Here is a 14,432-nt window from a genome sequence, read left to right as displayed (position 1 = left end):
GCTGGCAGACGAGACAGTCTCTTGCCTGTCTTTCTCCAGCGCCTTCACTTGACAGCTCCTTTCTCTTCAAGACCACGTTTCCGTAAGACACTTCTTGTTTTAATATGCTGGGACGGGGGGGGGCTTTCTCATTTTCTCAGTCTAAGTCAGGGATGGGATTTTCTCAAGAGTGAATTCCTTTTCTTTTTAACAGCCACTCAACTTGCTCTCATTCCTACCACATGCTGGTAAAAAACGTTTCCGAAACAACAGCTCATCCCCTAGTTTTTATGTTATTTTAATGACATCATACCAGGGCTAAGGAGGTTTTCTCACAGTGAAAATCCTACTTGCAACTCTCCCTGCCTTAAAAACCTGCAAACTTGAAGGGTGAAGTAGACAAACCTTAATTACAGTGATCATTTCCCCCCTGGCTGATTTTTACTTTTACACCCCTCAGGTGAAATATTTTAATTCCTGTTCCTGAACCAAAGCGCGAACATGCATCTTTGATCCTTGTCAGCAGCCGACTACTGCACTGTGATCGATAGATGGACCGTCACACCAGCTGGCCTCCTGTTTGAGACTCTTATACACTTTTCCTTGTGTGTGTCTGCTCATCTCTCCACTCACTTTCTATCTTTCCTTCTTCGCATCAGCCTCTCTCTTTGTCTTTGCCACTTCCATCCTCACTTCTCTGGGGAGTGCTGAAGTGGAGGCAGCAGGGCCGATGCTGGCTGTGTGTGTGTGTGCGTGTTTGTGTGTGAGAATTGGGTCAGTGTGCTGGTATGCAGCAGCAGTATTAAAGTGGAAGAGCCCAGAGAGAGAGAGAGGCAGGGGCAAGGCACAGCCCTGGATGTCATGTGCTGCTACTGCTGCCTCTTACTGCTGGTTGGTCATTTCGTTCGCGTGTTGTGGACGGCAGGAGCGTGAAAGGTAGATGGAGGTTGTGACCTGTCTGTTTATCACCTTCTGTCCACCCACCTACTCATACTGCCAGTTCGAATGTCACCTTAGATCTTCACATGCCCCTGCGGCGGGAGGTCGTCTATCCCTCATTACCTCAGCTCTATCAGCTGACACCCCCGCGACATACGCACGCACACTCTCACCGGTGACCTTTTGAAGAACCAAACCACGGCGCCCAGCAGCTCTCTCCCTCCCGTGCTGTGTGAACTAATAATATGAAACCCGGTTTGTTTTGCACCTACATGGCCAGTTAGAAAGCATGTCGCTCAATTTCAGCTCTCTGTTGTGCAATGGCAGTATGCCGGTGGGGGAAAAAAAAGTAGGTTGACCTGGTTAGAAAGCCAGACAGTGTTTTGAAATAGTTGCCAAGTGTGATTGATCTCACATTAATGTGAATGTCGTAGGGAGGGACGGTCAGTACGGATGCAGAGGAAAAGTGTATGGGAAACATTACTCCTCCTTTGTCCACGCCGACCACTAACGACACTGCTGAGCATTACTGCTCACTTCTGCTGAGTGAAAGTCCACCGTAAAACACAAATCACTGGTTTACTTACTGTAATCTTCACTGTTTTTCATTTATATACACTCAACTATTGCAGACATTGTGACAACACTTGTGTGTTTTCTTTCACTGGCAAGAATGAAGTCATTTAATGGGAGAGTTCAAACTCTACAAAGCCCTCATGACAGCACTCAGGTTGATAGAGCAGCCGGTTAGAGCCTCGCTTATCAAGTTTCTAGCGTCGAGCGAGATCTCCTCTCCACAGCGCTGTTAACGGAATGGCGTGTTTAGTTTTAGGGTAGATTTTAACTTGTCTCTGGCTCTTAAGGCAGTTAGTCAGTCAGTGGTTTTAGTGCAGAGCTGGAGAGAGGCCAACAGCACATCTGGCCATGGTTAAGAGGGGCTGCGATGGAGGAGTGGAGATGGAGGCCAGGGAGGGCTGAGTGATAGCTCAGTGCCTCAGATAACCCCTCCACAGCCACGCCTTGCTGGCTGCTTCAAGGGGCCCTTTAGGGCCTAGCCGCAGCCCCCCTGTGATCAACCCATGCTTGTAACAGGGGCCCGACCGCAGGAGTAGAGCTCAAACCATCAGCTGATTATCGCTGAGTCCACTAACAGAAAATTTTAGACTAAGCTATTGCTCAAATAATTGTAAAAAATACTCGACAGATTAATCTAAAGGGACATAAGCATTAGTTCCAGCCTTGTAAAGTATGTATTTATACGACAAATTCAGGAAGTCAGATGCTGCGTCTCTCTTCTTAAGGCAGTTATTGAATGCTGCAAATCAACGCTCTATGTGCTGTTAAATAAAGTGATTGAGAAGGGCGTCATTCATGGCTCTGAGGACTAGACGTGGTCAACTATATGTGTAATAAGTTAATAGTAGTGTACTGTAGAAATCTGCCCATCCCTACCAAAGAAAAGGAGTGCCAGGTCCATGCTGAAGCGCAGGTCTAGAGCATGGTTTCAGTGCCTGGGGGAATATCTTTAATGTGTCTGCAAAGAACAAATGAATGAAAGATAAGACGATAATGTCAATAAGAAGCTATTTTAAATTCATGATAGAAATGCCAAACGTCAGTCCCTCACACGTTCAGAGCGGCTGCTTTTCTTTCTCTTTTTAGCCAAAACGAGCAATTTAAAGATGATGTGATGGGCATTTGTCTGCCTTTTCTGACCTTTGACTTTTAACCTACATAATTTCTAGTTATATGGATGATAAAAATGCTGAATCTGATGTTTGGTTTGGTGCGCTCCATCTTTGTTGTCCTCCAGTCCCTCTTAGAACAACCTAGTTAATAGTAGACGTGTAAGATTTGTTGAGCAGGCTTGGCAGCATCCTTTCTCCAAAACTAACTTTCCGTGAACATTGCCTTGATTTAATTTGCTCTGATTCACATAATTTGCAATAACTTGTGCAGCTTAGTGTCAACCCCAGAGTTTTCCTTATTATAAGGACAATGAGATGCGGTGATTAACCATGTCAAGAAACGCGTGTGAAATCCGGCCCTTGTCTCATTACTCACGTGCTAACATTGTGCAACCCAGTTGTTTTATAGTATCAAGATGCGATAACCTTGTGGCCTAGATGACCCCATCTCCACCCACAGGCTGAGAAGTGCTTGGGTTTATAAAGTCTTCAGGGAATAATCATGACACATTCATATCCTCACCTCCGGTATCGATTCCAAACCGCATATAAATCATTAATCTTTAAATCAGCCGTAAACAGACATTTTGACTGTCTGGTTTACATAACTTTATCTAAGCATTGTCGACCCTTATAAGAGCCGAAAAGAAGGTTATCCGATGCTATTGTTGAGTGAGCTGTATCACACGTATATCTGGATGGCCTCTCTGTGACTTTATCCTTGGATAAAAGCAAGCATTGTCTCAAAAGAGTGAGCGTTCGTGCTAATAGAGCAGGGTTGAAGGGGTGCAGATGCACAGTCGGCGTCTTACTCTTTTTAATTCCCAACCTCTTTTCTCTCCGCTCATTTTTAAGCCGGAGAAAGGGAAAAGCAGTCATCTGATATGGACGCCATTTAACCTCTGCAGGTGCAGTGTTTACACCTGGCGTTGGGTGTGAGCTAGAGGGCTTTAAATGACATCGATTCCTGTCATAAGAGAAAAGATTAAAGTGGAGCAGTGAGTCAGTGTTGACTCTCTGTTTGGGCTTCGTAGGGACAAACAAAAAAGGTGATTCATGCAGTACTTAAGTCTTTTTAACCACTGGGAAAGAGATCTCTCCGCGCAACTGTATTGCTCGATTGACAGCTGTGATTGGTCCGGGCGGTGTGTGGACGGGACCGTTGCTCAATCCATGCTATGCGGACTCTGACTCCAAAATTGGCAGCGCCCATATCTGGGATATTTTGGCTTCACAGTGGGAGGAAGTGGACACATCATCCGTCTTTGTGTACAGTCTGTATGGACGGAGATTAAACGCTGGTGGACGGAGCTCGCTTTCTTTTTGAAACACAGTTTTAGAATGGAAAACTCAGTAGTATGGATGCAGCCCGAGCTTCTCCCGCTTACACCTGTGACCAGTGAACACGGCGAAGCAGAGCCGCATCAGCGCCAGCAGCTAGTTCATCTGACAGCCAGTGTGTCAGCTTCACTGTTGTTTTTATAGTGGCGACCCCTGGGATCAAAGTGGAGAGGATTAAAGGCATTGTAAAGTGTCCCTCTCATCCCCCTCTCCTGTCCAGTGAAAAGAGAGGGCCCCTAAGCCTGCATAGCTTTTATTGTCATAATCCATACAGTTTCAATTGACTATGGAATGCACCGGCTAAGATGGTGGTGGTGTCTGAACGAGCATTTACGTGTGGCCTTCTGTAACACAACGTCTGCACAGTGTATCGATGTGTGTCCCTGATACAGTTGCTGCAGAGACACTGCAGTGTTGTCCCGCAGAGTCAGAAGGGGAATACCCATACTCGATTGGGCCAGCTCCAGAAAACGTCCCATGTTTTATCTCCTGTCCGGGGCTCGGGGGCGGGAGGGAGGGGTTGTGGAGAGGCCTCTATTTCGGTCCTTTGTTTATGTAAGGAGTGGCAGTAGAGTGTTGGGAGAGCAGAGGAGTCTGGGAATGTTAGGGCTATATAGCTTGGGAATAATATACTCATCCGTGGCATGTGCTGTATATAGTATGTTTTCTTATAACGTGGGATACACCAGGGCTTGAGATGGTAATCTTTGATGGGAACAGTTGATTGATTACAGTCCAACGATAATGAGTTTAGTGTGAGAGAAAACAGATCACATATTAGAAGGTGAAACCACCAAATGTCTGGCATTTTTACAGAAAAGTGAGTAATCTGTTATTAGGAACTGACATCCAGATGACCTTTGACCCCGTCACATGCCTCTGGCAGTATATTATGGCGGCACCCCGCTGCTGAGTGATCAAATCGCTTCAGCTCTATAGAAATGTGTCAGTTTGTGTTGGGTTTACAGTTTACGTTGTGTGTCGCTGTCAGTCACACCTTCCTCAGTCCATTGATCATCACCCAGTTGACTGTTAATAGGAGTACAGTGAGTTTGCCAAGTGGACTGTGGATGCTCACCTCGTTTTGTCTCTTCACAGGGGCGACATGTCAAGACTGGACAGCTGGCTGCCATCAAAGTCATGGACGTCACAGAGGTAAGGCTAAACAATACGTTTCACATTTTATGTTCCGCTTCCACATGAACTATTTCACAGCTTGATAGAAAATGAATAACAAAGTTCTCTCATTGTCTGGTTAATATTTAAATCAGCGGACATTCCATCGGATCTGACGTCTAAATGTTTTTGAGGTTACAGAAGAGAAAATGCCACGCTCTGTAATGAGTCTTTCCCCCCCTGATAATAAACAGCAGGGGAGGGGTAGAGGCAACAGGATGCTTATTGAGTGAAGTGCGTCATTTAGTGGCCAGCAGGCTGCCCTCAGCTGTGGGAGGTCCTGTCCGCAGATGAGAGAACGCACACAACCACATACGCAGAAACACAAAGCAGGAGGTTTTCAGAGGAGGCCAGCAGGGCCAACCACCCCCCCACCCCCACCCACACGGCCATAATAATAATAACGATAATGATGGAGGAATACTGGTGCAATGATACCAATTACATGCTTTACTGATAAATTCTGGTGCTTGAGGTGCACTTGCGGCGTTCAATCCTCATCCTCTCCGAGGGAGCAAAGTCATCAGCTAAATTTCCCCCCCACGCATCACTGCCCTAATACAGGCACATTTACCACTATCGAGCGCCACATACACTGGCACTGTAACCGGCTACTGACGCAGCAGCAGACAGTCCCGACTTGCCTGCTGCCACTCCTCACATAAGCCTACATCACGATGAGTCACGAGTGACACACTTGCCCGATTGGTTAACATGTGTAACCAGGTACACAGACTATTGCCCAATGGTTTCCTGTTCTATATAACAGGACGCCTTCTGGACATGTAGAAACTTATAGACACAAAATCATTTGTCATGTAAAACAGTTTTTGCCCACAGAAGCAAAACCGGTTTTACCAGGTGCTCTGATCATCTGTGAGTGCTGCAGTTGATATTGTGCCGTTAGCATTAGCTCGTGCAGCAGTGAATATCCTAGACAGCTATCATAACCCATATTTTTATTACCTGCAGGAGATTAAATGATTAGTCCTGTCTCCACCATTAACCTGATAAAGCGTACTTACTGGTAGACCTCTCTCTGGGATAAAATAATTGTAAGTTACGACCCTAAACCTCATGGTAATGGCAATATATCATCAAACCAATATAAAAATGTCTATCATAGGTAAGTTTCTATATTTTTTTCTATCTCCGTGTCAGAAAAACAGTGATCACACTACGTTACGGCAATATTTACATCATTTGGATGATGTTTTAAGTTCTTGAATTACCAGAAAACATGTCATATCGTGACATATGTCCTCATCGAGATATGAAATGACCCGATTTTTGTTCATATCACGCAGCCCTACATGGATATATAGATTATATTTTCGTACAGGTAATTAATAATTAATATCTAAAGTTGGTATATAGTGCTAAAACATCTGTGTGTGGTCAGCTCAACAAGGATTTGGACTTAACTTTATATTAATCACACACTTTTACACTCTCTGTCACCTGATCGTCGTCACTGTGGGAGGTTTTCATGAGGCCGTGCTGCGCTCTCTCCTCTGTCCAGCTGTAGAGCTCATCCACAGACGCGCTGGCCTGCCCAGGGTCACTCTGACCCACATTCTCAAATCCAGACTCTCCTCCACTCCTCTTCTGTGCCGTCATACAGCCTCACAGCTAAAAATGGATGCCTTTTTCTACTTAGGCTTTATTTACTTAGAAGCATTTCCAATCATTCCTGTTTAGAGTCGACTGGACGATTTGGGCAGATTTAGCCCAGCATTTAAACTCTTTTGGCGTATTACAAAAAGGGCTGCAAGTGTCTCCCAAAGCCCAAGGTGACGTCCTTTAATGTCTTGTTTTGTCCACAACTCATATAAATTCAGTTAACTGTCCTAGATTAGGAAGGAAACCAGAAAATATTCACCTTTTACGAAGCTGGAATCTGAGAGAAATTGTGGAGAGTCTCTCTTTAAAAAAATGACTCAAATCCATGAATTTGATTATGAAATAACTGGTGATGAATTTAACAGTTTTAATAGAAGCTTGCTGTAACTGCAAACATCCGGTCTGTTTAAACTTGTAATAAGAGCTGCAGCAATAAGGTGACTAATCAATCGGTCGATCAACACAAAAATAATCATCACTATTTTGATAATCGATTAATCGTTTCGTAATCTTTCGTGCAAAAATGGCGGAAAATGCTGTTTTCAGCTCCTCAAATATGAAGATTTCCCCCTTTTCTCTGTTTTAGATCATCATCATCATCAAAACTGACTTCAACAGTCCAGCACTTACAGAGGAATAATATTTTATATAGTATTTTTACCTTGTATTATGTAGTCTCAAGCATAATGCATGAATATTATGCATGAGCTAGTACTACAGATTAATAATATCTGTTGTGTGCACATGGAGACATTGTTTCCCCTTATATCCTCTGACATTTCAAACCTCCACTCCTCCATATGATTGTGTCAGTCTTCCTCTCACCGTGTGACTTGTGGCAGCGAGGCTTTCACAGTCGGGAGTGTGATAATCCAACAGCTGCACAGCAGAGAGGGGGGTAGATGGGAGAGGGAGGGTCCGGAGGGGCGGGGGGTGGAGGGGGGTGGGGGGTGGCAGTGCGCACAACAGAAAGCCTTACGTCAACTCAAACGAGTCATGCAGCAGCAGTATGGCCGCCTGCATAGACAGCCAACTGCCATTTTGCTATCTGTTGTGTGCAAGCGTCACCTTTCGCTACGTTTCACCACATTTTGGCGCTGTGCAGCCCGGTGATGATTGAAATAAAAATCACCAAGAGGCACACACTGTGGTCTGCAGTGATAATGCCGTACAACCACCCCCCACCTCTGCTCTTCTGTCCCCCTCCTCCCACTGTACTTTCTATAGGAGAGGCCATGTAACCATAAAGCAAAGCACTCGCGGGCGGACCCCTGCATGTGTTCAATTAGTGTGTCACTGTTAATCATTGTCAAGTTGCTATTGGGTGCAAGCAGGGAGTTAGCACTGCAGCTAGTTGTGACCTTTTTATTAAGATACTGAGCAGGTCTGATTCTGTTAAAAAGACCGTTTCCATTGGAGACTATAAACACTGCTTTATAGCTACATCTGGCAGTTGATTTAGCGTTTCTTAAACTCACTGGTCTCCCTATTGCGTTCTGTATCTACAGGGCTTTTATGTCATTATCATGTCTTTTTTTTACAGCATCCATGTCCTGCTGCTATTTCCACCAAATGATCTACACCCATTATTATGTATATTCACTGTGTTTTTGCAGTTAAATGATAAAAGCAGGATTCTTCGCTTTCTTCCCAGCTCAAAACAGCTCTATGCAGGATAATGTGCCTGATACTAATGGATATCTGTAGGGGATTTGCCATCGATCTAATGTAAATTTAGCTTTTTTCTTTACAAGGGATTACCGATAATGGCTACTGTACACATCAACTCACAATGAGACTCACTCATGCATCATTAATCCCTAAACAAAGGAATCATTGCCAGTAGACGGACGGCTCCTACTGCATTGTTATATAGCAGACGAAAGATGAATAAGGCCCGGCCACAGCAGGGCGTTGCCACATAGCCTGACACTTGCTGTGACCCCACGAGTATGGAAGTGAATTGATTTGGAGCTGAAATGAAATGTCACTCAAGGCTAAATGATGATTAAAGGCTGTGATTGTTGTATATCCTCATGAAAGGACAAACACCCCCTTGTCTGTTCATACCTCTGTAACGTGTGTGTGTTTGTTTGGGTGTCCAGGATGAAGAGGAGGAAATTAAACTGGAGATCAATATGCTGAAGAAGTATTCCCACCACCGAAACATAGCCACCTATTACGGTGCTTTCATCAAGAAGAGCCCCCCGGGACACGATGACCAGCTTTGGGTAAGTCCTCAAATCCATTCAAGATATTAAAGTTGAGTAAGAAGCATGGAAATATGTAGCTGCTCCTGTGATTATGTCTTCCACCAACTTTCCAGTTTTCTTAAGCTCTATGAACCCCAAGTCTTTTGTTATACTGTGGACTTATTTTCCCATGATTCATGCCTATTTCTCAGTTGGTGATGGAGTTCTGCGGAGCTGGTTCGATCACAGACCTGGTGAAGAACACCAAGGGGAACCAGCTGAAGGAAGACTGGATCGCATACATCTCCAGAGAGATCCTTAGGGTGAGCTTCTCCCCTCCTCGCCTCTCCTCTCCTCGCCTCTCCTCTCCTCTCCTCTCCTCTCCTCTACTCTCTTCTCCTCTCCTCTCATTCTCCTCTGCTCTCCTCTCCTCTCCTCTCATGTCATGCATCTCTCCTCTAATGTCATGTGTCTCTCTCTCCTCCTCAGGGTCTGGCCCACCTACACGCCCACCACGTCATCCACCGTGACATCAAAGGCCAGAACGTCCTGTTGACTGAGAACGCTGAAGTCAAACTCGGTGAGTGACAACACGTGTGTTTTCTAACGTTTCTCTCGGATGAGTGTCGCGCGTGTGCTCACTCTAATTACTCTCTCCAGTCGACTTTGGCGTGAGTGCTCAGCTGGACCGGACAGTGGGGAGGAGAAACACCTTCATCGGGACCCCTTATTGGATGGCCCCCGAGGTCATTGCTTGTGATGAGAACCCAGACGCCACATACGATTACAGAGTAAGATCCACAAAAGCTTCAAGCGCTCAAAACTATGTAAAACACAATTTATTTAAGTAATGAGTGTCATCATTTCTTGCAGAGTGATCTCTGGTCTTGTGGTATCACGGCTATCGAAATGGCTGAAGGAGCGCCACGTGAGTACCATTCGTTTTTATTAATATTAGTGTTTGCGTGTTGGTTCAGTCTCTTGAACTTACTGATGACTTGTTTGTGTCTCCTTCCAGCACTTTGTGACATGCACCCAATGCGTGCGCTCTTCCTCATTCCAAGAAACCCTCCTCCCCGTCTCAAGTCTAAAAAATGGTGAGTACCTCCCAGAAATGATGTGTTCTTTGTGCATTTCTATCCTTGTCCAATCCTCATTTCACCCTAATACATCTCAACACATAATATATTTTATGTTTATTTCCTACTTGGCCTCTTTTATGTGTGCTCTTGTGCATTTTGATTTTTATCTCTGGCCTCAGACCAGGCAGCTACAGAGGCCTCTTTCGTCTGTGCTTTGCTGCTGAGTTGAACATCTGTGGTACACCTGCTCTGGCAGACTCAGCCTCTCCTGGCACGCACTGCAGCGCTGCTCTGGACGCACTGCAGAAAACAACCTCACTTTTTTTTTTTCTAGCTGGCACTGAAGCGAAGATGACTTAGTTCCTATTTTTAACAGAAGTTAGAAGTTGAAGTATAGCTAGGCTGCGACGTTGTTATGGAGCCTATTTTGCATTAAATAATAGATTCTGCTGTTAGATTGTTTACTTTTTGAGTCGTTTGATTGGGAGCAGGTGCAACAGTGATGATAATTTCATTGTACTGCAACCCATATTTCAGAGGTTTCATGGTATATATGTGATGAAAGGCTCAATTCTGCCTGTCCACACCTATAAACCTCAGTTTACACAGAGAAACCAGAGGCTCATGAAGGGGGGGAGAGGTTGGTAGAAGTGTTGGGTAATTTGTAATCAGAGCTTGTTTGCAGAAATGTCCGTTTTACTTAGGATCCTTGCTTGTGCTCTGTGCTTTCATGGCTGAAGTATTTGTCTGGCACCCGCTGTCTCTTGTCATATGTCGCCCTCCCTTTCATGCTTTGTTTCCCCTTGTTGACTCTTCTCCGATGCTCTTCCTCCCCAATCCCCCACAGGTCCAAAAAGTTTTTCAGTTTCATCGAGGGCTGTCTGGTGAAGAACTACACGCAGCGGCCCCCGACGGAGCAGCTGCTGAAGCACCCCTTCATCCGAGACCAGCCCAACGAGAGGCAAGTCCGCATTCAGCTCAAAGACCACATCGACCGTACCAAGAAGAAGAGGGGAGAGAAGGGTGCGTCTGTCTCTCTTTACCTTCACTCGCCAACTTCTGCTTCTTTTTTGTTTTATGGTCGCCGAAACGTGACAGTGTGGTTCTATCTTGTTAATTTTTTCTTGTACAGATGAGACAGAGTATGAGTACAGTGGCAGCGAGGAAGAGGAAGAGGATCCTCCAGAGCAGGAGGGAGAGCCCAGGTATGCTCTATTGGTTACATTGCTTCTGAAAAACCTACTTAATGGAGGGAATTACAATTAAACCTGTTTTCTCATCTATCTATCCTCCCATCATCCAGCTCCATTGTCAACGTGCCAGGTGAGTCAACGCTGCGCCGCGACTTCATCCGCCTGCAGCAGGAGAACAAGGAGCGATCGGAGGCTCTCCGTCGCCAGCAGCTCCTCCAGGAACAGCAGATGCGGGAGCAGGAGGAGTACAAGCGCCAACTACTGGCCGAGAGGCAGAAACGCATTGAGCAACAGAAGGAGCAGAGGAGGCGGTTGGAGGAGGTAGGATTTTTTCTTTCTTCTCAGACATTTTTTCTGCCATGGAGCTCTCAAGAGATGAGACAGATCTCATTGCGGAAAAAACATGTTTTTGTTGCGAAATTTAGACGTTTCTTTGTCCTCTGCCCCCACAGCAACAGCGACGTGAACGGGAGATGAGGAGGCAACAGGAGCGCGAGCAGCGTCGCCGTGAGCAAGAGGACAAGAGGCGCATTGAAGAGATGGATCGTAGACGTAAAGAAGAGGAGGAACGCCGGCGGGCTGAGGACGAGAAGAGAAGGAATGATCGTGAACAGGTCAGCTTAAAAATGTTTTTCTGCATGAAAGTGAGGACTGGCCACAGGCTCTGGAACACTAAATCAGAGATGGAGTGGAGGTCTGTCCGACGAAAACAACAACAATTAGTATTGCCAAATCAAAATCTGAAATGGAGATGACGTAGATGGACATTGTCCTAACTGCGTTGGCTGCTTTGCCTTGCTTTGATGACAGGAGTACATCAGACGTCAGCTGGAGGAGGAGCAGAGACACCTGGAGATGCTGCAGGAGCAGCTGCTCCGTGAGCAGGCCATGCTGCTGGTCAGTCACACACTTACACCACATGCTGCCTGTTAGAGCTTTATTAAAACAAGCCTTAATCATAGTGTAGATTACAGGAAATTGTGCATCCAAGTTCAGTTAACCACTGCACTTCACCCCTGAATTTGTCTTTGATACTGATTTCAGGTGCGTTGTTAATTGGCTTGATTGAATTATTAAGATGGTGTGTTCCTGTGGTGTATCATGTTTTGTCAATACATTCAAGTCAAGATGCTGAATGCCTGGAACTTCAAACTATTTTGTGATTTTAATATTTTATTGGTTAAATTTATTATGGATTTACTGGATTGGATTCTGTTTCATTCAGTCTGCATGTGTTGTCCCAATAAGGATTAAAACTGTATGTTTGGAGTGTAAAACAGGCAAACGCTGGAGAAAATTCTGCCAAAGTGTGTCTCTATAGATGTGGTTTAAGGAAAGGATTTAAAAGATGGTTTGTCAGGCCGACCCCGGCTGCCAACTGTCGCGTCTCTTCTCACCCCCTTGAATGAACCCCACACTCTGCAACAGGAGTTCAAGTGGCGGGAGCTTGAGGAGCAGCGCAAGGCCGAGCGACTCCATAAGCGCCTGCAGCAGGAGCAGGCCTACCTGCTGTCGCTGCAGCACGAATCCAAACAGCCACCTGGCGACAAGACCAAAGTCCCCTCAGACCAAAGCAAACCTCCACAGACCTCCACCTTACCCCCCGACAGAGTCCTCGCCACAACCCCTCAAGCTCAGGTCTTTGACGGTGCTGTTTCTGTAGCAAGAGGCTCTCATGATTCCTCCAGAGCACTTCAGACAATCCCCTCAGACAGCGCTAAATCCCAGGCAGCGGTGCCAGAGAAGACTGACTCTAATGAGACCTGTCCGAGCCAACTCTCAAACTCCCCCAGCCCCCCTCAGACTGAAACCCCTGCTGACTCTGAACCTCCCCAGGCAGAAAGTGTGGAGCCCGATAGGCCCGCGGAGCCTGTCAGTCGTCCTCCTCAGCCTATCAGAGAGGTGAATCTCCTCCTCGGCTCTGCCTACCCCGCTCCCCCTGCTCTTTCCAGCTGCTTCTTGCTTGTCTTCACACAGCCTCAGTGACCATGATACTAGAAGTGGTGCGAGCGGCAAATAATGGTTTTCTTCAGCCAAAAGAGTTGCATTAAATTTGACATTTGCCGTTCCAAAGCGCTAACTAATTTGTTACAACGGAGGCCCTTCTCAGCCAAACCCTTTGAATGAAGTTGGGGGGGCGCTGGAGAATAGAAAACCACAGGCTCGCAGCCACCAGCAAGCGGCCTTTTTATGTCCTGAATAAAACAGAGCTGTTCTCCTCCACTCTCTCTTGGCACTCGCTCTCACTTTGCACTGTTGCTCGTCTCCTTGACTACTAAAGCCATCAGGATGTCTGAAATATCTTCATTTTCACTAGAAGCAGGCTAGAAACAGAGGAGTGGTAGAATGGTTTGTTTGTTAAATACTTGTTATTTGTCAAACTGTGATCCCTTACAGTGGTTATTTCTCAGTAAAGAAAAAACAAAAGTTACTTTATAATACGGTCCCAACACTGTAGTAGAGATACATTATTTAGAAATTTAGTAACGGGGCGAGGGAAAATAGAAAAAAAAGGTTAAATAATTAAAGATATATGATAATACCATAATTTGATGAATAAAAAATATATAAATAGATTAAAAGTTTCCATATTTGTATAGTCTCTATCCTCAAAGATTCCCCTTTTACTTCCATAAACATAATTTTTAAATAATTTCTTTTTATCCTTGCCCCATGGAGATAAAGATGATTCATTTTTTGCTTACATGAGCAACTTTTAGGCTTTCTTTTTAAATTTCTAATCATTTTTCATGTCATTTGAGTCGTAGTACGCCTTTTTCCTCTTGGAGGTTTTTCTCCTCACAACAATCCAGGTCCACAAGTGTTAGGGATGTCTCTTGGTCTTGGATGGCCGACCTGTGAAATTCTTCAATGTGGCTGTCTTTGACTCTCGATGTGTGTGGATCGGGCCGTTGCATGTGGATGGCTGAGGCCCAGACTAACATGCAGGACACCCACGCGGTGTCTCCCATCGTCAACAGAGCTGTTCCGTGTCATTAACAATGATCTTTCCCACCGTTTATCACACAAATGTAACTTCAAGGATGTGTGGAAGAGTTTCTCCACTTCTGTCTTTGCGCATATACCTGTGTCTGTACGGCTGCCTGGAATGGGCTTCAAGCATGTTTAACATCACTGTCACCAGATGATGTGAAGGTTTCTGAGTATGACAAATAACTCCTAAGGGACAGTAACACTGAAAAAACAGGGAGATGGGAA

At 45.4% G+C, this 14,432-nt stretch overlaps 1 protein-coding gene across 22 annotated transcripts in view; it reads left to right on the top strand.

Moving 5' to 3' along the window:
• LOC310964519 (mitogen-activated protein kinase kinase kinase kinase 4-like) overlaps window positions 1-14,432 on the top strand; it is a 32,083-nt gene that overhangs the window by 5,544 nt on the left and 12,107 nt on the right. For 14 of the 22 annotated variants that reach the window (XM_083937681.1, XM_083937689.1, XM_083937687.1 and 11 more), the window contains exons 3-15: window positions 5,046-5,102; window positions 8,852-8,977; window positions 9,151-9,261; window positions 9,428-9,518; window positions 9,599-9,729; window positions 9,812-9,866; window positions 9,957-10,035; window positions 10,868-11,043; window positions 11,153-11,225; window positions 11,324-11,534; window positions 11,666-11,827; window positions 12,024-12,110; window positions 12,642-13,115. In XM_083937681.1, coding sequence (XP_083793807.1) covers window positions 5,046-5,102; window positions 8,852-8,977; window positions 9,151-9,261; window positions 9,428-9,518; window positions 9,599-9,729; window positions 9,812-9,866; window positions 9,957-10,035; window positions 10,868-11,043; window positions 11,153-11,225; window positions 11,324-11,534; window positions 11,666-11,827; window positions 12,024-12,110; window positions 12,642-13,115 — 1,833 coding nt within the window. The remainder of the gene's footprint in view (window positions 1-5,045; window positions 5,103-8,851; window positions 8,978-9,150; window positions 9,262-9,427; window positions 9,519-9,598; window positions 9,730-9,811; window positions 9,867-9,956; window positions 10,036-10,867; window positions 11,044-11,152; window positions 11,226-11,323; window positions 11,535-11,665; window positions 11,828-12,023; window positions 12,111-12,641; window positions 13,116-14,432) is intronic. The other 8 variants (XM_083937682.1, XM_083937677.1, XM_083937676.1 and 5 more) reach the window with 1 other exon arrangement.

The sequence above is a fragment of the Echiichthys vipera genome (genome assembly GCF_963691815.1).
Source record: "Echiichthys vipera genome assembly, chromosome: 23".
NCBI lineage: Eukaryota > Metazoa > Chordata > Actinopteri > Perciformes > Trachinidae > Echiichthys > Echiichthys vipera.
This window is presented reverse-complemented; position numbering and strand designations above follow the sequence as displayed.